Below are 27,381 nucleotides of genomic sequence, written 5' to 3'. Positions count from 1 at the left end.
TCCTGAGATTTGTTGCTTGGGTTAACAACTGAGCATACATTTTGAAAACACTATTTGTGATTGATTGGTTGACTGCAAGACATTAGCTATGTAGTAGAGTATAATAATAATATAGTATAATCCAACTGAAGTAACATCAGCAATATCAGTTCTTGACACATAAAAAGGAAGTTTGAACATGGCCACAATAAAATCATGGACATTTGGAGTTAAAAGGGATTTCCGTGTCCATGTAGTCTAGTCTGTAATAAGATCTTCTCTGCATTGTCATTAATAAATGATCTTGCAGCCTCTGTTTGAATAACTTGCCACTTCTTGAGCTACCAATTCTACTACTATGTCATTCTCATTTTTAGTAAGTTTTTATTTATATAAAATCTAAATCGGCCTCTTCAGCTTCCAGTCTTACTTTTTTGCTCTTTGATGCCAAATCCCAACTCCCCTCTCCCTCCAACCCGTCTAATTCTTGACAATCCTTCAAACTGTATATTACAAATATTATTGTTTTTCATCTGAAACTTCTCTTTTCCATTTAACTGATCTTTATATGATAAGGAATTAGCTTGCTTTTTTATTTACAAAACTAATTGTTCTACTGTTTTTCTTTAGTCTCATGTCTTTCTACATTTCTTGCATACTATTCATCTTATTGGACTCTGTGCCAGCTGTGATGGACAGCTCTCTATCCCCTGTTAATATCTTTGCCTTTATTCATTTGTCCTTTAATCAAAAATGGGCTTTTCTATTCCTTCCTCCTTTAAGAATTAATCGAAAATTCAAAACATTAAAGACACTGGTGGTGTCTTTACTTTCAAAATCAGGAGAGGCCTTTTTTGGAAATCTTCAAATTTATTTTACAGTATTCTATATCTGTTCTTTGCATTTAATCATATTCTATTGCTTGTTTATACATATTTCTCTCTTATATACATATTTTATATATATATATACATATACATATACATATCTCTCTTTATACATATTTCTCCCTTTTATTAGCTCCTTGAGAGCAAGGCCTATTTGCTGATTCTCATGTCTCATTGTACACGATTCCATGGGCAACTTTTCTTAGCAGAAATTCTGGAGTGGTTTGCAAATGTACAAAGTCAGTTTTGAGCACTACCTACCTGCCACATTTGCTTTTAAATTTAAAAAAAAAATTTTTAAAGTGTGTTGTTTTTTCTTTTGTCTTTTTTTTTTTTAACTTTAGCTTTTAAAAATAAATGTTGATCTCAATTGCACTTGTTTTTAATCATCTCATTCTTTTGGCAGTAAAGTAGTACTATTTTCAGCATTTATGTATTTTTTTTCTGTTTAAAAACAATACAAAACCCCTAAGGAGCATCTACTGATCCTCTTTTTATATATAATTTTACATCCTTTTCAGGTATTTTGTAAACAGACATAATTATTTGTAAGACCTGCAGGGAAGAAAGTAAAAGTTAGAATTGTCTATTCATTGTTTGAACTGTACACAGAATCAATCATGAGCAAAGGGTTCTATTATACCTTTAATGCTCCTTTAAATGCTCTCAAGTGAGGAAGAAAAGTAGAAGGGGAAGAAGCCCATTCACTTGAATGCAAGGGGACACTAGAAAAGACATTTGAGGTTCAACCACCTCAATAGTGAGAGCTGGGAGCCTCAGACAAGATCTAGCTCTTAAATTCATTCTATGGTTAGGAACAAACTCAACTTACTACTTTTGCAACGTAGAAAATAATTTCTTCCCTAGAAAGTTGACTTGGCCATCACAATTGTACAAGAAGTTGTAGAATTGAGAATGTCACTTTATGAGGCAATTTATATTTTAAAATTAGTTATAACTGCAGATTATAGCTGACTTAGAAAGTGAACACAATTCACCTTCTAACATTTGCCTCAGAACCTGTTTTCCTCTATTTTCCTCTTTACTGTCTTTTTCTGTTTCCTTATATGCTGTCTCCTCTTTCCACTCGTTTTCCTCTCCCTTTTCAAATTTTGTCACTTTCTTTCCCTTTTCTTACACTTTTTTGCTCCCATTCCTTATCATGAATTCATAATGTTTAGAAGTAAAAATATATTTTAACATTTGTTCATTTAAGCCCAGTGGGGCCAGTGTTTTGTTTTGTTTAAGGAAGACCAGTAAGTTGTTCTTTTACTTGAATGTATCCCTTAATAGATTTTTCCATTGTATTACTGACTCTCTTCAGACACAACTTTTCCCATCTCAACTTTTGGGAAAAAAAGGTTTTAAAAGCTACATAAAAAAGAAAAAACAAACTGTATTTTATGAGAGAACCCCTAAGCTACCAAAAAATATTCTCTGTTTACTCTCTACACCCATTTTTCTTCCTGGAGGGTCCTTATAGATCTGTATAACTTGTTTAATGATAGAGAAGCAAACTTACTTGCGTAATAGAGTCAAGATCCAGAAGAGAATCTATTTGTCATTTGGTCAGACAGTCTCATTTTACTTAGTGAGACAGTAAGACCCAGAGAAGTTAAATGTCTTATATAAGGTTATACAGCTAGCACCCAAAGCCAGAATCCAAACCCAAGCTGTCTCCAAGTTCAGAGTGCTTTTTTTTTTTTTTTTTTTAAAGCTCTTTATTTTCAAAACATATGCATGGATAAATTTTCAACATTAATCCTTGCAAAACCTCAGGTTTCAATTTCTCCATCCTCTTCCCTAGATGGTAAGTAGTCCAATATATGTTGAACATGGTAGAAATATATGTTAGATCCAATATATGCATACATATTTATACAATTATCTTGCACAACAAGAAAAAGCAAGCAGGAAAAATGAGTAAGAAAATAATGCAAGCAAACAACAAAAAGAGTAAAAATGTAGAAAGCTTTCTATTTCACATAGGTGATGCTGCTGCTTAGGTGACACAGATTAGGCAGGTTTAATTGCTCATATTAATGTCTGTTTCTTATTGATTAGAGGTACTTTGTGAGGTAAGGAATGATAGTATATAAAGTTTTAGGAAGAAACAATACAGTGTCCTTTCCTGTCAAAGGACCTGCTTTTTTGAAGTTGGCAAGGGAAGAAGAGACAGACTTGGCTTAGTGGAAACCTTATGTTATAGAGGGTATTTTAAAAGTTTGAGTGTAGTTTTAAGCCTGCATTGATTTTAGAACATCCTATTGGAGGTAGAGGGAGAAGGAGGAGGGAGGGATGAAATCAGTATTTATCAACAAGTAGCAATTAGGCATTTTTAAAAGTATTAGACCAATTTGGATAAGAGTTCTTAACCTGTATTATAATATTTTAACAGCATTTTGACAATATTAAAGCCACACAGATATACTAGACTTTAACAGAAACATATACTTGATCAGCAATTTCCAGCCCCATTCAAATCCAAATGCTGTAAGACTGCTCCAACTGGATAAACTTGTCTTCACTATTTATTTATCAGTTAATTGAGTAGCATTTTAATTTTTTAAAATTTTACTTCCTCTTCCCATGTCTTCTTATTGGCTGTATTTCCAAGCCTGGGGACTATAAATAACCTAGTTTACTACATTTGACTGAGAGGGAAAGGTAGCCAGAGGACAAAGGCTCTAGATTTGAAATGTGGCATAATTGCAGCCTTGGTCTTGAGGTATAATTATTAATATTTATTGTATTGGAGCAATGCATTCTTGCTTAAATTATTACAGAAGAGATTTTTAGCGAATATTAATTGAAGGGCAATCTTTTTCTGATTTGAGATTAATTGGATTTTGTGAAACCCTAAATTCAAAGCACAAGGAGAATATTTTACTATACTTCATCTACCATCATGATTTAAGTTTGATCAAGAATCAAGAATCTTTATCATTTCCTATGTCTTTTATCATTCTTTTCCCTTATGTCTCTCTATTTCTTCCTCCTCTTCTTTTTCTTCCTTCTACTTGTCTCCTTTTTGCCCCTTCTGCTAAAAACAGGAAAATGTCTATCATAGACTTTTAGTGTTTAAAAAAAAATTCTTCTTAAAATTATATATTCTTATTGCATTTATTTTAAAAGAATTTTATTTTTAAATCCAGTTCATTGTTAAAATAGAAGAGATTGGCAGGAATTCTATGTGCTTCAATATAATATAAACTTTTTTATGAATTCCAAAACAATGTAAATTCTTTGAGGCCATGGGATATTTCATTGTTGTCTTTGAATCCTCATTGTATAGCTTAGTGCATTGCATTAATGGGTGTTTAATAAATGTTTGAGTTTAAATGAATTTGAATCCAGGGAAATTGTAGGCTCCATATATCTTCAAAAAGGATATGCAAAAGCTGTGTTCATTTTATACATATTTCCTCATGAGTCATGTTGGGAGAGAAAAATCAGAACAAAAGAGAAAAAAGTGAACATAACGTGTTGATTTATAGTTTTCTCTCTGGATGCAGATGTCATTTTCCATCCAAACTTTATTGGGATTGCTTTGGACTGCTGAGTCACTAAGAAGAACCAAGTCTGTTATAATTGATCATCTCACAATCTTGCTGTTGCTGTGTATGTATTCGTAGTTTTGCTTGTTCCACCCAGCATCAGTTCATGTAAATCTTTCCAGGAGTGGGCCTCCTTTTGTACTGAGGATCTTATGATGGATACCCAGGGGAGCAAGCACTCAGATTATTCATTGACTATCTCTTGCCAAACTGACCTTGTTTCTGTTCCTCATTCATAATTCTTCATCTCCTGACTCCATTTCTTTATGCTTGGCTATCCCCCATACCTAGACTGCATTTTCTCCTTACCACAGGGAGTTCTTTCTTCCTTCGAGATACAGTTCAGATACCATCATCTACATGAAATCCTTCTTGATTCACCCAAACGTCTTGTGCCTGCCCTGCTTCTCATAGAACTTTGTATTTAGTGACTCTGGGTGTGTGAATTGTTGAGGCAATTGGAGTTAAGTGACTTGCCCAGGGTCACACAGCTAGGAACTGTTAAGTGTCTGAGGTCAGATTTGAACTCGGGTCCTCCTGACTTCAGGGCTGGTGCTCTCCACTGTGCCACCTAGCTGCCCTTGTGGCAGCCTTCTATTGTAGTGGCCAGAATATTTCTATATATAGGAAAAAAAAATATATATATATATATATATTTGTTTTTTTTGTACTTGTGTCTCCCTCATTAGAATGTAAATTCATTGTGAGTAGGAATCATTTTATACTTTGTTCTTTGTTCTTTGTCCAGTAGATATCTTCAACAAGTCAAAAACTGAGCTCATTATCTTTTCCCCTAATCTCTTGCCAAGATCTGTAACAACCTTCACATATGGTGTGTCTCCCGCTCTGATGCGTGCTCCCATCTCCTCACATTGGGCTACAACAATAACTTGGGCTACAACAATAACCTTCTGGTTGGTCTCCCAACCACAAGATTCTCCCCCTTGATGGCCATTCTTCAGCCATGTGTGCAAAGCAATTTCTTACAAGTCTGTCCATATCAATTCCCTCTTCCCCTACGACTTCTTTATCATCACTAGGATTAAATATTAAATTCTCAGTTTAGCTTTCAAAAACCTTACACCATCCATCCCAATGTACTGGTAATACTGGCTTGTTTGATGTTCCTCTCACAGGACACTGTCTCCCAGTTCTGAGCATTTTCACTGGCTGGGCCTCATGTCTAAACTTCCTTTCCTCCCCATCTCTACCTTATAATTATCCCTCTTGATTCTAGTTCTTTCCCTCTATTGATTATTTCTAGTTTTTCCTTTATATTGCTTGTTTGTATATAGTTGTTTACATGTTGTCTCTTCTTGGAGAGCAGGGATTATCTTTTTACTTTATTTGATCCCCAATACTTAGCCCAGTGCCTGACACATAGTAAAATACTTAATAACTATTTGTTGACTTGTATTTGCAGCACTTAGCACTATGTCTGACACATAGTATGTAATAAATTCTTTTTGATTGCTTTTTAATCAAGAGAAAGGAATTCTGATTTGGTCTCTTCTTTCATTTGGGGTCAGTTTGTCACCTATTTTCAGTATTTCTCCCAAGTCATATCTATTGATGGATTAATTATGGGTTATTCCTTCACTTGCATGTTAACACAGCCCTAACCCTAAATTTGCACCTGGACAATAGATGCTATACTTTGTAGGGGAAAAAAATGTAATGACCTTCAGTCCTGTGGAGAGCTCCTTTTATTTTTGTTGTGATAAGAGACGAAGGAAGCTTTAAAACCACACTATTTTTATTCCTTTTAAAAAAAAATAATAGTTTTTAATTTTCAAAATATGTGCAAAGATAGTTTTCAACATTCATCCTCGCAAAATCTTGTGTTCCAAAATTTTTCTCCCTCCCTTCTCTCCATCCTTTCTCCTAGACAGCAAGCAATCCAATACATGCCAGGTATGTACAATTCCTTCTACACATATTTCCATAGTCGGCATGCTGCACAAGAAAAATCAGATCAAAAAGGGGAAAAAAGAGAGAAAATAAAAAACAAGCAAACAAGAACAAAAAAACTTAAAACACTGTGTTATGCTCCAGTCAATCCCTATAGTCCTTTTTCTCTTTGGATACAGATGGTACTTTCCATCACAAGTTTATTGAAATTGGCCTGAAACTCCTCATTGTTGAAAAGAGTCGAGTCTATCACAATTGGTCATCACATAATATTCTTGTTGCTGTGTACAGTGTTAGTTCTACTCATTTCACATCATCAGTTCACCTAAGTCTCTCCAGGTCTCACTGAAATCATCCTGCTGATCATTGTTTATAGAACAATAATATTCCATAATATTAACACACCATAATTTATTCAGCCATTTCCTAACTGATGGGCATCCGCTCAGTTTCCAATTTCTTGCCATTACAAAAAGGGCTGCTACAAACATTTTTTTTTTTTTGCATATGAAAATCACTGTTTTTAGGGTGTTTATAATCATTTATTATTAATGTAAAAAGCTACTTTTTCAATAGCCAAAAATTGGGTATATAAGTAAAAAAAATTGATTTCTATTGATCTTGACATTCTTGATGTAAAGAAAAAAAAAAGACAAAATTGTAATTCAGTAGAAAAATGGCTCACAGGCTCTTTTGAAGATGCTAAGAAGAGAGTTGATAGAATTGATTTTAATAAATAAAATAAATTGGTTTTAATAATCATAGACACTTTGGCCATCTATCACAATGCTTATAATAAATATTTGCAAAAAGAGCACTATGAAAATGTGTAGCTTTATATACTGGGATTTTTTGCAAGATTTAGTGAACATATGATGAGAATGTGAAGAAATTTTATGTGAAGAAATTTTAAGGAACTTGATAAAATCCTCCAAATTAAATCACCTTCTGTTTTAATACTTAGTGAGCTTAATGTGCATAGCAGGGATGAAAATGCATGGGAAAGTAGGGTTTTAAAAAGAGTCCATATCATGATTTCATAATTGCTTATTTCTAAAAAAGAGCCATAAGGCATTGTTGCAATAAGCAACAACACTCTCCCAGTCTCCAGAATCAAAGAAATTGAAATTGTTTATGTTTCAGCTAACAGGAAATGATTAGTTACTATTATAGAAGCTATTTCTTTTTTTTTTTTTTTTCCTTTTAATAGCCTGTAACTTTACAGCATTGACAATTGCCAAACCAATTTTTCCCCTCCTTCCCCCCACTCCCTCTCCCAGATAGCAGGATGACCAGTAGATGTTAAATATATTAAAGTATAAATCAGATATACAATAAGTATACATGACCAAACCATTATTTTGCTGTACCAAAAGAATCGGACTCTGAAATATTGTACAATTAGCCTGTGAAGGAAATCAAAAATGCAGGTGGGCAAAAATAAAGGGATTGGGATTTCTATGTCGTGGTTCTTAGTCATCTCCCAGAGTTCTTTCTTTGGGCGTAGCTGGTTCAGTTCATGACTGCTCCATTGGAACTGATTTGGTTGATCTCATTGCTGAGTATGGCCAGGTCCATCAGAATTGATCATCATATAGTATTGTTGTTGAGGTATATAATGATCTCTTGGCCCTACTCGTTTCACTCAGCATCACTTCATGCAAGTCTTTCCAGGCCTTTCTGAAATCATCCTGTTGATCATTTCTCACTGAACAATAATAATTCCATAATATTCATATACCACAATTTATTCAGCCATTCTCCAATTGATGGGCATCACTCATTTTCCAGTTTCTGGCCACTACAAAGAAGGCTGCCACAAACAATAGAAACTATTTCTTAACTTTATCAGGGTACTCTCAGATTACTGTGCTCATACAAATAACAATAAAATACAAAGTACAAGAAAGAATAAATATGGGAAAATATAATAGGCAACTAAAGAAACACCAATCTGCTTTAGTTTTTGTGTTAATTTTTGTATTTGAATCATTTGAAAATAGGCCATTAGTTTTTAACTTGTTAACCTTTTTATTTGTAACTCAGATATTAGAAACTGAATGTATATTTAAAAGCTGTTTTTGAGCCATGTCACCTGTATTCTGGACAGGTTCTCCTCATCCCTTTCCTACTGGAATATGGATTCTTCCCCTAAAACTTTGGGTTTAAAATGTGACTTTTCTCCTTATCTTGCTTGAAAATATGTTCTTACTAGCAGCAGCAGCTCTCATTTTTATGTTCCCCCAAAAAAGCTCTACTCTTTAGAATTTTGAACTCTTTGAAGTTATGGATTGTTTTGCTTGTTCAAACACAGGGCTGACATATAAGTATTCATTAAATACTTTTTCATTCATAAAAGAATATCCACTCTATTGTTCACTGGGGCGAGACGACATTCTATACTGACTGCTGCTCTTTATGAATTTGTATAATAATTTTGAGGCATGTGTAAGTTGGAGGTGGTGAAGGAATGAAGAACAATAAAATAGAATTTGTTTTGCCATGGAGGCAGAGAAACAGTGGAAGTTTAGAATAAAGACTTGACTAGCAAAATTTAAGTGAAACCTTTAGTTGTTACAGCACCATATATGGAAGGTTGGGGGTATCCTCTGGAGCAGGAAGGAGTTGAAAATTTGGGGTTTCTCCTGACAATGAATGCTAATGTGTGCCTTGCTTGTGTAGGTTAAAGGTGCCACAGCTTGCGGATATAAATACATCTAGGGTTGGTCTATAGGTCTGTTCTGATTTCTCTGCCCTCTAGGTCTGAGTTGTGCTAATTCCTGAACCCAGCTGGATTCTTACCCATTCTTTAGTAGCCTAGTGTTGACTCCTGCCATGTCAACTATTTAGAAGGTTCTCCTAGTTTCAGAGGATAAAACTGCAGTTTCCTTGACCTCAGCTTCATATCCTGCTTGTTTACCTTCTGATCTTAGCTTGGATCTGTGGGTTGAAAACCCAGTTCCTCTGTAACTCCACTTCCAGGGACAGAACAAAAGAACTGCCAGCTGGTTGCTTTGAAAAACAATCTGGAACTTTTAATGGATAAGTCATTGACATTGAATGATGGCCAAGTTTTTCCTGCCTTATTAGAAGTAATAGTGACCATAATAAGGAGGTTCCACTGTATTCCACCCTATAGAGTATAGAAATAGGTTTCCAGCATCACGTTTTAGGATTAAAAAGCTGGAGTATTCTAGATGATTGGATTATGAGTATACTGGGAAGATGTAAAAAAAAAAAAAGTTGAATGAATTCTATGTGTTTAACAAAGAGAAAAGGATTCAGGGAGGAAAGTTATAGCATTTATTTATTCGTCAAGTATTTAAAAGATGTTATACAGAAAAGACTTTTTGAACTTAGTCCCACCAGGCAGAAATAAAAACAGTGGTTTGAAGTTGCTAAGAGGCAATTTTAGGACAATATATAAAAATGCTTTTTCTTCTTTTTTTAATTTCAATAATGTTTTATCCAACTACATGTAAATATAGCTTTCAACTTTATTTTTGTAAGATTTTGAGTTCTAAATTTTTATTCTTCACATCTTTCCCTTCCGCAAGACAGCAAACAATTTGACATAGGTTATACATATAGAGCCATTTTAAATGTATTTCAATATTAGTCATATTAGTAAAAGAAAAATCAAAATAAAAGAAAGAACCAGGAGGGGGAAAAAAGCTAACCCAACCTATTCCCATCCCACCCAAAAAAAGGGTGAAGTGAGTTACAGTTGTTGTTTTCAGGATGGAATGAAGAAATCAGAGATAATTACATAGGCATTCTTGTTTAGATATGCATTAGTGTGGAAGTTTTGAGATTTCTCCTAGCTCTGTGATTCTGAGAAAATCAGTTAACAAACATTTATTAAGTGCTTGCTATATGCCAGGTACCATGCTAAGTGTGAGAAATACAAAGAAAGGTAAAAGTTCTTTTCAAAGAAGTCACAGTCTAATGGGAGAGATAATATTCAAACAACTGTATACAACCAAGATATGTACAAGATAAGTTGTAGATAAATGACCAAACTGCATCAAGAGAAAAGGAAAACATTTTTAGAGAAAGAAGGTTTTATTTAAGGTGAGATTTGGAGGAAGTTAGAAAGGAGGGATAAGGAGGAAGAGAACTCTAGGCATATAGGACAGCAAGTGAAATTTTAATTTTAAAACTGCCCTAAAAGTTTTGAGATTTCATGTGTACTTATAGACATACACATTTTTAGCACCATGTCTCTTAATTTTTAGGATACTTATCATCATCAGGCATCAGAACTAATTTGGCCAATTAGCCAAGTGATTTTTATTGTTTTTAAACCTGTTAAATTATGGTCATCTTTTATAAAATGTCCTTATAATGAACAATTAATAAGTTATCAGTAAGGTAAAAGAATCACTTTTTTTTTCCCAGAGGACATTGCATTGTATAGTAACTACTTATACTACCTTTGTTTCGAAATTTTTTAATCATTTCTCTATGAGAGATGATGAAGACCACCAAGAGCATGATAGCCAAGTTGGTCACCAAAAGTTTATTTTATTTTATTTTTTTCATGCAGTCCTCCCTACTCCCACTCCGTAACACCCCCTTCCCCCCGCCTTCCTGTATGTACTCATCTTTCCCATTGGAATGTAAGTAACTTGCAGATAGGACTTGTTTTATATTTGTATCCTTATACCTGGAATAAGGCTAGCCATATATCATGCTTAAATACTTGATGAGTTTTCCCTCAAATAATTTCTCTATCTCCTCATGACTTACTCCTGTAATTTACCTAAGCTCCACATAGCAAGATATTATGAAGAAATGGAATTGATGAAACTTAACTACTGAGCATATGTACATTCTGATTGAGAGGGAAGGGGAATCTGCTTATGAATCTGAGTGTCTATAAGAAAGATGGCATCTGGGAAGTTTGGGGGAGGGATGGGTTTATGGAGAAAGATCAACATTCTTTTGGATATATTGAATTCAAAATACTTGTGGAACTTGAAGACAGAGATGGATAAGTTTGTTAATTTGGGGTTAATTTTACAAGATAGAGATAAAGAAATATCATGTTTCTGGAATGAAATGATGTATTGTGAATTTTGGTTGGTAAAAACAGAAGATATAAAGATGGTATAAAACTTAGAAGGCTTGAAAATTAATTAAAGGAAGTAAAAAACTTAAAAGACAGGTAAAAACTAGGTTGTGAAAGATTTTAAATATCATATTAAGGGTTTTATATTTAATCCTAAAGGCAGTAGGGAGCCTCTGAAAATTTTGAGCAGCATTATACTTAGGCATCATGAAGATTGCTTTATTTGAGTGGGTAACTGTCTTCCCTCCCTGCCCTAATAAATTCCAATAGTCCTCTGTTTAGCATTTAAAGTTCTTTATATCTTGACCCTTCACTTACACTTTTTTATGCTTTTCTCCTACCAGCATGCTACACTGTTCTACTTACAGTTTCTTGAACATAACATTCCATCTTCATGCTTTTGCATTGACTCTCTTAACCTATACCTGGGATGCTCTGCCCCACTTATCTCCATCTTTTGGTTCCCATGGCTTTATTTAAGATTCAGGTCTTTCCTCGGGGTTCTTTCCTAAGGCCCCTTATCTATTAGGGCTTTCTCTTCTAAGGCTAGAATTTATTCTGATTAGAACTTGTGTGTGTATCTTTCTATGTATATGTTGTCTCCCGAGTTAAAATGTAAGTTCTTTGAGGGTAGAGTGTTTTGCTAAGTGCCTGGCTCACAGTAAGTAAATTTCATGTTTGTTTAATGATTGAGTTACTAGTGGTAGATAATGTAGGAATAAAAGGTTAGAGCAGTGTCATATAAGCTCAGGAGAAAAAAAAAGAAAGTAATACATTTGAACTCAGCACCCTTATCTTCCCTAAGCATTCCTTGCTCCCATTAAACATCCTTAGATGTGCCTATGACATGGATTATGGATTATGCCTCCTTGCACTCTTGATTTCAGTTCTACTCTTAAAATGTGGCTTGGATATGATAGCTCTAAGCCTAAAATGATTATAGCTTTTTCATAACCTTGCTACAGCACTATCAAACCCTAAACCCCACTCCATCCATGACTTCTGACTGGTGGGAATATCCACCATCATGGGAACAATACCACTCATTCATGCTGCTAGATTTTTATAAATCTAGATCTAGATACAATCAATCTGTATCTTGATTGAGATGGTAATCACCAACTGGTTTTTTTCCCGCCAAGATGAAGAGATTATTTTGGCATCTGCCCTACTTTTATGACTTTGCTGATCCTTTGTACTGTCATTAGATATCTGATGCTGCCATCTACTCTTGTGCTCTGTTATTAAGATTTTGGGTATTGCCATTCACCCTGCACCAGAACTGTTATTTTATAGGTTGTCTTCTCCAACTAGAGTATCAGCTCCTTGGCAATGGTATCTCCAAGGAACCCCCTTGGCACATAGTAGCACCCAATAAATGATCAATCTAATCCTCTTTAGTACTTTTTCCATATGAATTCTAAATTGTTTGTCCTATGAATTCTGTTTTATTGGTTTCACCTTCATCATTGTAGATTATTTGTATCCTGATTCTGTAATAAATCATTTTAACTATTTAACTGTCTGGTGAACATGTCTTGGCTGGATTGATTGAAAAGGACAGGACCAAAGACAGAAGAACCCTGTAGCATTCTAGTGTAAATTTTCAAGGTTTACACAGATTCAGTCAAACTTACCTACAAATTCACTTAATGAGCTGAATAGCTGTTGTTTTTGCTGCTCTATCCACATGAATGTGATGATTACAGCAAGTAGTGCTTTAACAGAAGAATACATCATTTGAATAATCAATGAATAATCAAATAAAAGGAAATTAGATTAATTTAGTATGGCTTATTCTTAATAGGGTCATTAAGTTTCCCAATGATAATTTTGTTTTCTTATTGCTCACAAATCATATATTATATTATACTTATACAAAATATTATATTTTTAACATTATTTGGGAAAGAATTTCCAGTGATCTACATAAAACTCAGTGTTATCTATGTTTTTGTACTATACCATTTTATCCTTTTTTGAATATTGATATAGCATTTGTTCACCTGTTGGCATTTTTGTATCTTAAGAGATTTACAATAGTACTCTCAGAATCATATCATAATATTACAGAATTTTGGGACTTGAAGGCTTTAGAGATCATCTAGTTTAGCCTCTGTTTTTCAAAAGGGGTACAAAAAGAAATTTGTGATTAAATAAATGACTTTAGTAATAGAACTAATGGAAGGTCTTCTGATTCCTATATACAGTGGTTTTTTTTTTTTTTTCCTGCACTATTTTGCTTCCACATTCCATTAGTAACTCAAATGTAATGTGTTTGCTTCTACATTGCTGCCTTATTCTTTAGATTCCAGGCTAAAAGAATTTTATCTTTGTACAGGGGAAAAAAAGAACAAAATAGGAATTCAATTATTCTACTTTCTCACTGTCAGCTGTTAGCATTATATAACCTATCCCAAGTATTGTTCCTATCCCTTCTTTGCTTATCATCTTGCTCTAAGGTAGCTTAGTTGGTACAACGGATAATGTGCCATGTGTAGAGTCAGGAAGGATTATCTTTATGAATTTAAATCTGGCCTCCCTTAGCTGGTCAAATTAGTTGTGTGACCCTACATAAGTCAGTTAATCCCATTCGTTTCAGTTTTTTCTTTGTTTAAATGAGCTAGAGAAGGAAATGGCAAAAACCACTCCAGTATCTTTGCCTAGTAAATCCCAAAATGGGGTCATGAAGAGTTGGACATGACTGATACAACTGAACAGCAACAACTAGATAGTTCTGAGGAACCTGGAGTCAAAAAGAATTGTTTGTATTTTCTCTTACCCAAATCCGAAGTATCCTCCATCTCTTTAACTGATTTAAGCATGTTATTTTGTACTGATACCAAAAAATACAAAATGATGCAAAAAAAAAGATGAACATTGATAAAACTTACATAGCGTAAAGGAAAATATAAACATATAAATGTAAGTTTTGTGATATGCTCTAAACAAACCCATCTTCTTTCTCCTGACTAGTTTATTATTTTCTTTCTATGTCTGCATCCATTTACTTACACAATTTTCTGTGTTTGGAAATGCCCTTGCTCCCTGTCTACATTAGCTGATAATCTTATTTCAGTGCCACCTCCTCTTTATAGCCTTTCTTGGTGCTTTCTCTTTGTGAATTCCCACAATACATTTTCATGAAAGAATTATTTCACAGTAACTAGGAGCTGAATGCTCTGTAGTAAAATATCAGCTCCTAGAAGACACTCCCTTTTGTATTTGTGTTCTCATTCCCTAGCTCAGGGTCTGGCACATTAAAGTACATGCTTAATAAAATCCTTGTTGATTGATTTAGTTCACTTCAAGCCTGACCAGAAATCCTTTCTGTCATAATAAGATCCCTTCCAGCTTAAAATCATTATCTTAACAATCAACAAATACTTATTAAACACCTATGTTCCCAGCACTGTGGTAAGCATTAAAAATTGAAATAGAATTAATGAAGTCCCCTTACCAGTGGGGACTTCATTAATTTTATTTCTATTTTTAATTGCTAAGAGTTTACTTAAATTTCTTCATCAAGTGATTTAGAGTTTCTGATTGAAGAGGAACCCAGGTTACTTTTGAATTACCCTGATATTTATTAAGGTTTCCCCTATATCAAGGTAAAGTTAGCTTTATTTTTTATCTCTAAATTTTAACTTTTTATTCTTAGTTTTGTTTGGAATTATTAAATCCTCCTTAGAAAAATGCAGATCTTTTACATTCTGGAAAAGAGATATCATATCCCCTATGTTTTTTTTTTTTTTTTTTTCTCTTTTCCAAGTTAAATGCCCTTCACTTCCTAAGATTGATCCCTTTTTGTTTTGTTCTTCAGCATTTTTACCATATTAGCCATCCTCTTATGGATATATTCAAGCTTGTACCTTCCCTACACTTTCGACAACTGCATATGGTATAACAAGTGTTGCCTAACCCAGAGCACAATTATCTTTCTCATTCTGAACATAAATCCTTCACAAATGTTTTTTGAGATAGCATTAGGCTTTTTTTTTGGTTGGTAAGTTATGTATGCTATTGAATAAATCATACTGAACTTACAGTCTTTAATGCTCTCAGATCTTTTTCAAAGAAAATCTTGAGTAGCCATAGTTTTCCCATCTTATATTTGTGAATTTTTTCTTTTGAACCTAGATATGGAATTTTATACTTAATGCTCATTTCATTTTATTTGATCTGTCCCATCATTTTATTTTGTAGCAATCTTTTTGTCTTTTGTTAATAATTTTTTGAGTCTCTGATTTCTATTGTGTTCTACTTTACTAACTTTTCAACTTCATGTAATCTGTAATTTAACAAGTTTGCCATTTTGCTTTCACTCAAATTCTGGATTTATTCAAGCTTTGGCCCAGTGAGGGGCCAAGTCAGACTATGGATTTTTCTTCTATATGCTGACCTCCTTCAGTTATTAATGAATATTCATTAGGTTTGTTCATTCATTGAGTTTCAGATCTACTTGGTTATGCTGTCATCTTGTCTATACCCACAAATGTTTTTTGGTGTATTGTTATTATTTTTAATAAAAGTATACTTTTTTTTTTTTTTTTTACTATTTCTCTGATCAACTGATCTAGTTACTCTGTCAAAAAAGAATATCAGGTAATCTAGTGTACTTTATTTGTACATGTAGTTGTATGTGTATACATACATCGTATATATAGTCAGTCAACATTTAATTAGTACTTACTATGTGCTAGGTACTGAAAAGACAGACACAAGTTAGTTCCTGCTCTCAATGCCTATACATTCTAATGAGAGAGAACATGCAAATAACTCTGTGCATATATATACAGTGTATATTTAAATTCTGCATATGTGATAAAATAGAGGTAATCTCATAGGATTATAGGAAATAATTAATATTAATATGTAGACCCTTTTTTATTGAAAACATGTGTACATGTGTATTGTGTAATGTTGTTTTGACTGTAACCAGTCTCTTTTCAAAAAAACTTCCATGAGCTAAAGCACAATGTAACTAACATCAATATCATTTTTGTAATTGTTTAAAAGAAAGGGAGGGATAATATTTTAATCTTAATTTAATTTGAAGCTAAACTTTACATTGTATTTAACCTAATTGCTTTTTCCTTTCATTATTTTCATGTACAGTTTTGGAATCAGGCTATTTTCTCTTGAGTTTTACTTTTTTTTTTTTCTCTCTCAAATTTAAAACTAGTGATAGGATCAATGGATCAAAGAGACTATTAAGTAACTTTCTTGCATAATTCTTAATTGTTTTCCAGAATAGTTTAATTAATCAAGAGTTTCACCCATCGTGAATAACTATTCTTGATAACATTGTTAATCACTGTTTTCCCCTAGTGTAAGCTTCTACCTTATTAGTATGTTTTAGAATTTCTCCAGAATATAAAATTAAGCTCATTGATATGTTTTTGCCAACTTCACCATCTTTCCCTTCTTTTGAAGATGGGGGCATTTACCACTAGAAATTATTGGTTTTTATTTTTTTACTCCCATCTTGTAGCACAGTGCTTGGAACATAATAGACACTTAATAAATACTTGCTTAATGATCCTGAAGTCCTGTTTCTTAAGTCCAGCTTCTCTGTTATGTATCTTTCAGAGATCACATAGCAGCTCCACATACCACATCTGACATTTGTAGTTTGCCTGAATAAATAATGGCATAAACTTCTTGAGCAAAAAGTAGATGTCTGATTACTGCTTCTTTTATTTGGGGTTCCATTTTGTACTTAAACTTTTCTAGTCTCAAGTTCATTTTACTGAGAAGAAAAAACTATGTTAAAATGAGAATTAAGTAATTTAGCCTTTTCCATATTACATTATCACTATCAAATTCCATTTAAACAATGGGGTCCTACTTTCCTTTAACTTTCACCCATCATAGCTTTAAAAAAAACAACAATATTTTGAATTGTTCTTAGTCATCACTAACTTCTGCTTCTTCTGGATTTTACTCTTTCTGATGAAATCCTAAAAGGATAGTGCCATTTTTTTTTTTTTTTTCTACGTTACTTAGATGTATGCCTTATTTACCTTTTCTTTGGATTTCTTTTTTTTTTTTTTTACATCATTATGTATTTTTTAATATAGTGTAAATGTATCCTGTTTAAAAAAAGGCTCATCATTCCCCTTCTCTCCCCGTCCCCCCCCAAACTTAGACCTTTTTTAAATGTTCTATTTTTGTCAGTAGTATCACAAAACTTCCAGTAACCTAGGTTCATAATCCTAGAATTATCATCAACTCTGCTCTGAGGCCAGGTTTTGCCATTTCTACCTTCCAACATCTCTCCTATCTGTTCCTTTCTCTCTGCTCACAGCACCATCAGTCTACTTCAAATTCTAGTTTCTTCTAATCTGGAATATCAAAATGGTATCCCTAATTAGCATCCTTGTCTTTTGTTGTCTAGGTCAGCTAATCAGTCAGTAAACATTTATTAATTACTGGTCTTTTTGTACTAAGTGCTGAAGGATACAAAGAAAAACAAAAGTCTTGAGGCAGAATTATAACTGTTGGATTGTAATTAGAATTTATTTTACATAATTTATGGTAATGTCTACTTTATTTGATTATTTTTAAAAATAATTATAATAAATTTTTGTTTTTTTTAATCTTTCAGAAAGATGAAGTATATCTTAATCTGGTGCTGGACTATGTTCCTGAAACAGTATACAGAGTTGCCAGACACTATAGTCGGGCCAAACAGACGCTCCCTTTGATCTACGTTAAGGTACGTGAGAAACTTTTAGTTTGTTAGCACATAAAATTTTTTTTTAATCTTCACTTCTGGTAACACACTTCAATTTTAATCTTAGGACATTGTTTATTTTCTCAACTTTGACAGCTTTTCCATTTTTCAGAAGATTGAAAATAAGAATATTGGAGTACCACTTACTTGTCCTTAAACTATATTAAATTTGTTCTTAAAAATGGCATTTACAGATAAAGTTGTGCTTGAAAAGTTTAAAAGTATAGAAGGACTTTATGAATTGACCATTTAATTCTTAGAATATGATTTCTGAAAATCACACATTTACTTACTCACATTTTATTGCTAACAAATGTCACAACTATTCACATTTCTCTAGCATATGTTTTCAGAGTGCTTTTCTCTTATTTATTTATTTATTTGTTTGTTTGTTTGTTTATTTTTGCGTTCTTTTAAAAAAAAATTTTTAATAACTTTTTATTGCCAGAACCTATGCCAGGGTAATTTTTTACATTATCCCTTGTACTCACTTCTGTTCCGATTTTTCCCCTCTCTCGCTCCTCCCCCTCCCCCAGATGGCAAGCAATCCTATACATGTTAAAGAGGTTACAGTATATCTTAGATACAATATATGTGCACAGAACCGAACAGTTCTCTTGTTGCTCAGGGAGAATTGGATTCAGAAAGTATAAATAACCCAGGAGGAAAAACAAAAATGCAAGCAGTTTATATTCATTTCCTAGTGTTTTTTCTTTGGGTGTAGCTCCTTCTGTCCAGAGTGCTTTTCTCACAACAACACTTTGAAGTAAAATGTCCAATTATTCTTGTCCTTGTTTTTCAAATGAGGAAAGTAAAGGCTAGAGATAATAATGATGATAATACTAATAATAGTGGTAGTAATAATAGTTCACATTTACATAGTGTTTTAGGTTTTACAAAAAACTTTTTATAATATGACCTCATTTAATCATGGTATAAAAAATAGATGCTCTAGTTATCCCCATTTTTAAAAAATGAAGAAACTAATTTTCAAAAATACTAAATGTCTTATCCTACAGTGAGAATGATCCTTGGTTTTCCTGACTCCAAATCTAACATTCTCTTACCTATACCATGCCTTTTCTCAATTTGCCTATGCTCATATAGTTTGTTCTTTAACATTATATCATGTTGCTGGTCCATGTTACAGAGGATACTATCGATCATGCCTTATTCATTATAAAAGTGTGAAAGCTGATTTTAAACTGATTATTCTCTCTTTACAGCTTGCTGTTTAAGAATGTTTGTTTCTTTAAAACTATAATAGCAAGATGCACATTATTGTGAATCTCTTTTTTTTAAATCAGAGAACCTCTGATTTTAAACCAATAATTTGGAAAAAAACAAGCTAAACATTGCTCTAGTTTTTCTAGCCTTATCTTTTTAGAAAAGAAATATTGATTAAATGTAATAAAGAAATTAAAATGAAAGGAACCTATGTATGCACAAGCAAGTACAAGTAGGAGTAGAATTTTGTCCTTTTCCTCCCCCTGTATTTGAAAATCACATAAAGGTAAAAGATAAATCATTGTCTCAATTTAAAGTTTTACTTTGTGACATGATCCTAGGAGTTTCATTTTTAGCATACACCAAAATTGTTAATGTTTATAATTTTCTTTCCTACTCTGAGGTAATGATTTTGAGTAATTAGAACTTGAATAAAATTGAATAAGCATAATTTTATGTTTAGAATTTAGCTGATTCAGTGTCACTAATTTTCTCTGTTGTCCAAAGATTCTAATGGAAGTATTCACATTATTGGAATTCTGGCCTAGCTTTTGGTTAAATGATAACTATAAAAATGACGGGTTGCTAGATGCCCAAGTAGATCCTTTGCCTCAAATCTCCTTCCCATTGAGGCATCCCTCTTTAGAACAGAGAGGAAAGGCCAGGGAGTTGAAGACGTGCCATCCCTGGCAAGGGAGAGCAGTGACCCAGCTCACCTACTGGCATGAACAGAATAAAGGCTCTCACCTGGAAAGAACCCACTTCAAGTCCCAGCTTTGATCCTTGGCATCAGGGTTTGTGGGTGTCTTGCCCCAGAATTCAGTCCTTTTCCTCTCAGTGCATTCTCAGTTATCTTTTACCTGGCAAGACCTTGCTGGAGGGCAGCAAACCTGACTGTAGGTCATGAAATCTTAGATTCAAGTCTTCCCTCTGAAAGCTACAGGTTAAATGATAACTATAAAAATCTCTTGACTCCCTAAAAGCCACACAATCCTGCATAATTTTAAAAATCATGAACCCACCTCATTTTTGTTACTTAAATTTTATTTTTGTTGCTTTATATCTGTGTTTTTCAAAATAATGACTATTCTAGGGTCTTTTTATTCCATTATTTTGTCTTGTGTTCTAGAATAGAATTTAGAATGAGGTTAAGCCATTTGGACATTATTCATGTAAGTTTTCTTACTTAGCATATCAAAAAAATTTTATAACATGGTCTTACTTATGGCCTGCACTTGGAGGACACTCTTGTAATTTTCTTCAAGGTTCAAATGCTAGGTTCTGTATAAGTTATATTATGATCTCATCAGTTGCTGGTGTTTGTCCTCTCTCCTCTCAAAATTTGTCATTTACTTTGTATGTATTTTGTATTTATTCATTTGGATTCATATTACTTTCTTCAATAAAATATAAATTTCCTAAAGAGAGGTGCAGTATTTCATTTTTGTCTTTTATCCCCACCACCAAACATAGTGCCTGACATAGTGTAAATGTTTAATATGTGGTTGTGGATGAGTGAATGAATGAATGAATGAATGGCTAAGCACCAGGTGAAAAGTTTTTTAGTTTACTTCAAAATTCTTTTTAAAGACTTGAATAGAAAAAAAAAATTTAATTATAATTAAAGCTAAAGCTTCATTCTTCTTTCCTCTTCTTCAAACGGTGAAGAGAAGGGAAATTTAAGGTATAGAATACTAGATAAGAGTTTATATGAGGCAAATGGTTTCTTGAAACTAGCCTGTTTTGAACATTATTAGGTAAGTTTTAGATAGGGAAAAAATCCTTTAGTATTCTCATCATTAATTATCACTACTTTTAAGACATCAGTATGACAGAACTGTCAAGTGAATCATTAGCAAACTAATACACATGAGGTCAAGTTTCTTATTTGGCGGGTCCTTTTTTCATGGCAATGAAGGAAAGACTCTCTATACCTTAAGATTTAAATAATATTCCTTTTTATTTACTAAATGTTACAGAATTGTAAAGATCTTGATGACATTGACATGGCAATACACCCTTAATGCTTTCCAGAAGGTCAGAGGACGTGTCACTTTAATTCAGTAGTCAGTGTTATCTTAATTTTTCTCTTTGTAACATACTCGTTTGAGTCAAAAATAAAATCTCCTAAACCTTTTACCCTTGTTAAATAATGTTCTACATTTTTTTTTTAATTAACCATCACACTTTGGAGTTGTAAACTATGATGAAATCCAAGCAGTGATTTATCTTTTCTTTATCATATCTTTTTGATGCAATTAAAAACTACAAGGTCATTCTCAAGATTACTTCTTCTGAGTTACTGTCCTATCAGCAGCTTCTAAAGGGATTGCCACAAATGTCACTTTTACATCTCACATGCGCCTATTTAAGGATGGTGCCTGGCTAGTCACAGTGATGATTGTTTTCCAACGGACATGCTGTTTAGGCAGCCAACAAATCAGAGCAAGCAAGATATGTAGACCCTACCCTTGAGAGACACCACCAAACAGGTTCTGGAGAATATTCTCTTCATATGGACTTTGTTCTTTGTCCTTCAGGCAGGTATTTAAGTATCACCTTTTGGAATAAAATGAGAAACATCTTCATAGTTTTGGGCATTTCTGTTGTGTTAATCATCCATAGTGTATGTGGTGGTTTAAAACCCTTTTCTCTCTTGAGATTCATCAAGGATGACATTGATGTTGTAGCCTAATTCATCATTGCTGTGACACATAGACTCTCTCTTCCTGCCCGAGTCCAGAAAATCCTGAGAGCTTTGGGTCACAGTAAGTTCTGAAAGGTGTTTGCCAAGGAAAACTGATGTCAAAAATTGCAGAGATGTTTATATATTTCATTACTGAGCTGGAAATAAGGAAAAAAAAAAAACTTAGAGGTACTAATTTTCCCATAAACTTATTTTTCTTGTTTCATTGTTTATTGATTTATGGATAGTCTTAAATTTGATATAAGAAATGTAACATTCATTATTGTTTATTCCAGTTGTACATGTATCAACTGTTTCGAAGTTTAGCCTATATCCATTCCTTTGGAATCTGTCATCGGGATATTAAACCACAGAATCTCTTGCTTGACCCTGATACAGCTGTCCTAAAACTTTGTGACTTTGGAAGGTAAGTTTTCTCTTTTGAATTTTCACATACTGTTCTAATCCTGTCACACATTCATTGAAATAATATATGTAAAAACACTGCAAACTTTTAAAGAATCATGTAAGTATAATCTATTGTTTTTATTCTACATCTAAACACTGTCATTGATTAGGCTGTACATAATTTTGTTTCTCTTTGGCTCATTTTTATCTCAATGTAGAGAGGAGGAAGAGACTTAAGTAACAATATTTTATCCTCTTTCCTTTCTCTTTCGTACTAGCTCTTTTTCCTTGCAGCTCCTGCCTCTTTTCACCCTTCATTTACCTTATTATTTGCCACTAAATGTAAAATTTTATTAGCCTTTTAGTTTCTCCCTCTATTTGTCTCCTTTCCTCCCTCAGTCCCCTTTTCTTTCCATCCTTCTCTCTTCCCTCCCTTCCTCCCTATTACCATCCTTTCCTTCCTTCCTTTATTTTCTATCATTTCTTTTTTTTTTTTTTTTTATTCCCTGGTATATCCCTTAAAAATTTCATTAGCCCTGCTTAGACTTTTACTTATTTGCTGTCTTTGAATTATCTTACATTCTTAAAAAGAAATATAGTCTTGTTCTGCTAAGAGCATCTTGTACATCTAAGACGAGCATTGCAAATGGACAATGTAAGCCTATAATTGAAACTGAGAAAAACAACCAGATTATATTGGGGAATTGGTTACTACTTTCAATAATCCCAAACTACTCCTCATCACAAAGTCTGTCTTTGAAACAACAGTTAGCAGTGATTTTATGTAGCTGGGAATAATCAGTTCCTATTATAGTCTCATGAAAATCAGAATTATTGGTGGCTGAAATTCAGTTCATGAAAAAATGCATACCTGATGTGAGTAGAGATGTTTATAGCCATGATATGCATAAGAAATGGATTAAAAGACTTCCATAAGAACATGTGTGACTATAGGATGTAGAAGAGTTTTCATGGAGGAAAAGCCAATGTTAACAATATAATTTAAGCATTCTATAGGAAAGCCTCTGTACCTTATACAGATCTTCTGTGGAGAATTGTGTAGCAGGTAAAACTATACATTGTAGGAATGGCTTTAATCTCTACGAGTAGAAGCAAATAAGTACCAGGAAATAAGTACATGGATTCATTGAAGCAGCTTTTAAATGTTGGACTGACCCTCACTGACTTCCACTTTGCTTTCTTTGTTATATTTTTCTCATGGCTCATTTTCTTTTGACTCTTTTTTAGGTTTTATATAGACACATTCATACTTTCTAATTTTCATATTTCTACTTCAAAACATTTTACAGTGTCCTTATGATTTCAACTTGCTGTTTCACTTTGTTTTTGTGACACCTTTTTTTTTTTTTTAAACAAAAGTCATTTTTCAGACATAGAACTATTCCCCACATTGCCCACAAACTTAAATAACTGCAAAAACATCTAATAAAGCATCTGCATTAACAGTATAGATGCAGAATTCTTTCTGTGAACTCTACTAAGGAGTAGAGAAGGAGGCTGGATTGGATATTGCAACTGTTCAGAGATTGGCTTCCTTTTTGGTGGTCCTTTTTTTTATTTTATTTTTTTTATTATAATTGTATATGTTTTTCTGCTTACTTTCCCCCTGTATCACATCATGCATGTTTCTTTAAATTCTTCATGTTTATCATTTCTTTCTTACAATAATATTCTAGGACATTCATTTATTTCAATTCATCAGCTATCCTCTAGTTGAATAGTTTCTACTTTATTTCTAGCTCTTTGCTACTGCAAACAAAGCTTCTATGAACATTTTGAAATATGTGGACCTTTTAATCAATTTTTTACTTCTTCATCATATGTATATAAAAATGAGAACTCTCTGATTCAAAAAATCTTAATATCTACTCACTTCATTAATATAATTCCTAGTATATATTTTTGATTTGGGCTCTCTCGGTTATCTCTGGGAAAATTTCCCACCGATCATAAATACTATACATAGTACCTAGAACTTACATCTACAGATGGTATCCTCTTTTTGAACTTTTCAGTTTCATAGCATTCAAATGTCTAATGGCTCTTCTGAGATTTGGTTTATTTATTGAGCTTATGACTTCCATACCTTTCAGTATAAGACTTAATGGGAACTGCTGCTTAATACCTATATCAAAGTGTTCCAAAACTGTTACTATTCCCTACTTACAGTACAATGTTAAATTATGTATGAAAAAAATATAATGCTAGATTTTTTGATTGTTGAAGTATTCTTATCCAACTGGTCATGTTTTGGGTCATGGAAATAGTTTTATTAATATATTCATTATGGTGGAAATCTAGAATAAATCTAGAATAAAGATTTTGCCTTTACAGGGAGAATCTCATCTAATAGATTCATTGTCTCATTCAACAGATTTTTCTGGGGTGAAACTTTTTAAAGCATAGGTTGCCTAAGCATATAGAGAACTAAAAGCAATGCTTTCCTCATTGTTAAGTTAATGATGATAGAAGAAATGCTAGTGGTGCTGTCTCAGGTATAGGCCAATCAAAGGAATTTGAAACTCAGCTGAGGGTATATCATACTGACCAGGCCATGGCTATATACACCTTTCTCATTTATAGAGAAGGAAAGTATCTCCTATCTAAATTAAGAGAGCAGAAAACATCTAGATTGCAGGGAATAAGGAGGAAATAGTGGCCCTTACAAGGTTGATTACAAATAGGATTAATTTTGCTCCTACAATAAAATAAATACTTAGTAGATTAGTTCTGCCTATAATAATTCATTAACAAAAAATAATCTTTTTATGCATCTTTTTTAATCAGTGGATTTGATTTTATTGCAGAACAGGGAATTCTCTGATTTCATTTGTTTGGAGATTTCCCAGCTAGCGCTCTCTAATGCAGATCAGTAATTCACCTGTAAGTTAAATTTTTACCAAGTTGCCTGGGGCATGTAATTATGTTAAGCTTGTAATTTCACAGTTAATTTTAAAATGAAGACCTGCATCCAAGCCATCCTGTTTTCAAGGCCAGCCTTCTATACAGAAATATTACTATATTATAAAAAGAGAAGAGCTTTTGATATTTGTTTTTCCAACCATAATTTCACTTCATTTCATCCTAAATCTAAAGAGCAACTTTTATTATTTAACTTGATAATTCACTACTTGCTGAGTAGGGACCCATTGTGGAGATATAACAAGAAATAATCCTGACCTTTGAATTTAATAATAAAGCATGAATATTGGGATTAAAGAAGCTAATTAAAGTATTCAACATTAACATTCATTTGGAATTTGGGTTCCACCTATGATATTAATTTATAACTTTAGGGGCCAGGAAGCACTGAGTATTAATTAGAATGAAAATTGAATGACTCACTCATTTAAAAATGTAAATATTTAAAAGTTAGCGAATATTGTGTCATTTCTCCTCAGTAGCAAGAACCTCAAGTCTGCCTATATCCATGTCTCCTTATTACGATTAGGATAGAATATCAGTTCCTCAGGTTATCATTTATACCCTTCAGATTGAGATGTAGTTTAACTTATAGACTTAGTTCACATTATTCCTCTTCTTCAGTTTTGTGTCCTGATCATAACTTGTTTATTCTTCCAGAACTCTTTCCTTAATACTTTAGAATCATTAGTTGTCCCACAAAATCTAAAATGAACTCTTTTATCATCTCACATTTTTAGAATCTCTTTCTTTTTTCCTGAAGTTGGCTCAGGCACCATCGCTAATAGAAAGTCTTTCTTTATTCCCCAATGGATAGGATTCTTTTCTTCTCATGTTATCTTTAATTACTATTCACAATAGTTATAATCTCCCCTCCACCACACACGAAAATGTAAACTCTTTAAACCTTTTTGATCTGTGTGCATGCAGCTGTATGACCATTCTTTGCCTAGGAGTGCTAAGACAGCCAGCTTTGGGGGACTTGCACATAGCAGGTGTTTAGTAGAAATGTTGGGGTTGTGTATTTTTTTATTTTTTCAGTTAATTTGCCTTACTTAGTTCTAATTCTAGACTCTTTGCATTTGAAACTACTGTGACCTCTCTCCAGGCTCTATGTCTAGCTCATTACCCTGATGTGTACATGTTATACTTGGTCTGTTGCCTGACTATTCTCATGTAACTCTTTTAGGTTTGTTGCCTTGTGTTCTTTGCTTATTAATAAAAGATACCAAGTTTTGATAGTAGGGATTTCCAATTCTGATTGTTTTATGCTGTTTTGTGTTTCATTTTTTCTTAGATGGTGTTTCAAAATATTAACTAATTCATTTTAATTTTTAGAAATATATATTTTAAAATACTGGATTTTAAAAAATTTGAATATGAGAACCATATAATGGTAAATGAAGGAGTTTTTATATTGAACAAAGGGGCTATGATGTCAAGATTCAAAAAAGTTTGTGTGGTATCAAGGTAAATAAGGATATAGAACTTGAATTTTTACTTATTCAATTCTTTGTGTAGGACTTAGACACTTAAGTGATTCTTTATGATAATGAACTTTCAAAATAGATTAAATCTGTCAGTGTTAAGTATGCCCTCAATTTAAAAGCCAACTCAAGGTGCTGGCCAGTTTTAGACCAATCTTTACCTAGGTGTAAAAGTGTACATTATCATCTAATAAGTAATTTAGAGATTGAAAAGTCTCTCTATCTCACTTCCCTCTGCTAGTGTTATGAGAATTCCACAAAGTAATCATTTATATTCTATATTGGTTCACAGTTTGTAGCAATTCAATGATTGTTTTAATATTGTTTGTCTTTAAATCAGTTATATAATATATATACAATATTATAATATTGTAATATTTGGAAATATATATCTAAAACATGTATAGATATGAGTATTTTGCTGATTTACTTAGGTGTTTTTTTTTTCCATATTTAAAAATGCACCTAACATTAAATGACTAG

General features: G+C 33.0%; 1 protein-coding gene across 4 annotated transcripts in view; it reads left to right on the top strand.

Moving 5' to 3' along the window:
* GSK3B (glycogen synthase kinase 3 beta) overlaps positions 1–27,381 on the top strand; it is a 237,367-nt gene that overhangs the window by 104,254 nt on the left and 105,732 nt on the right. For all 4 annotated transcript variants that reach the window (XM_031959704.1, XM_031959703.1, XM_031959702.1 and 1 more), the window contains exons 4-5: positions 18,019–18,129; positions 22,357–22,487. In XM_031959704.1, coding sequence (XP_031815564.1) covers positions 18,019–18,129; positions 22,357–22,487 — 242 coding nt within the window. The remainder of the gene's footprint in view (positions 1–18,018; positions 18,130–22,356; positions 22,488–27,381) is intronic.

Source organism: Sarcophilus harrisii, chromosome 3, assembly GCF_902635505.1.
Source record: "Sarcophilus harrisii chromosome 3, mSarHar1.11, whole genome shotgun sequence".
Lineage (NCBI taxonomy): Eukaryota > Metazoa > Chordata > Mammalia > Dasyuromorphia > Dasyuridae > Sarcophilus > Sarcophilus harrisii.
This window is presented reverse-complemented; position numbering and strand designations above follow the sequence as displayed.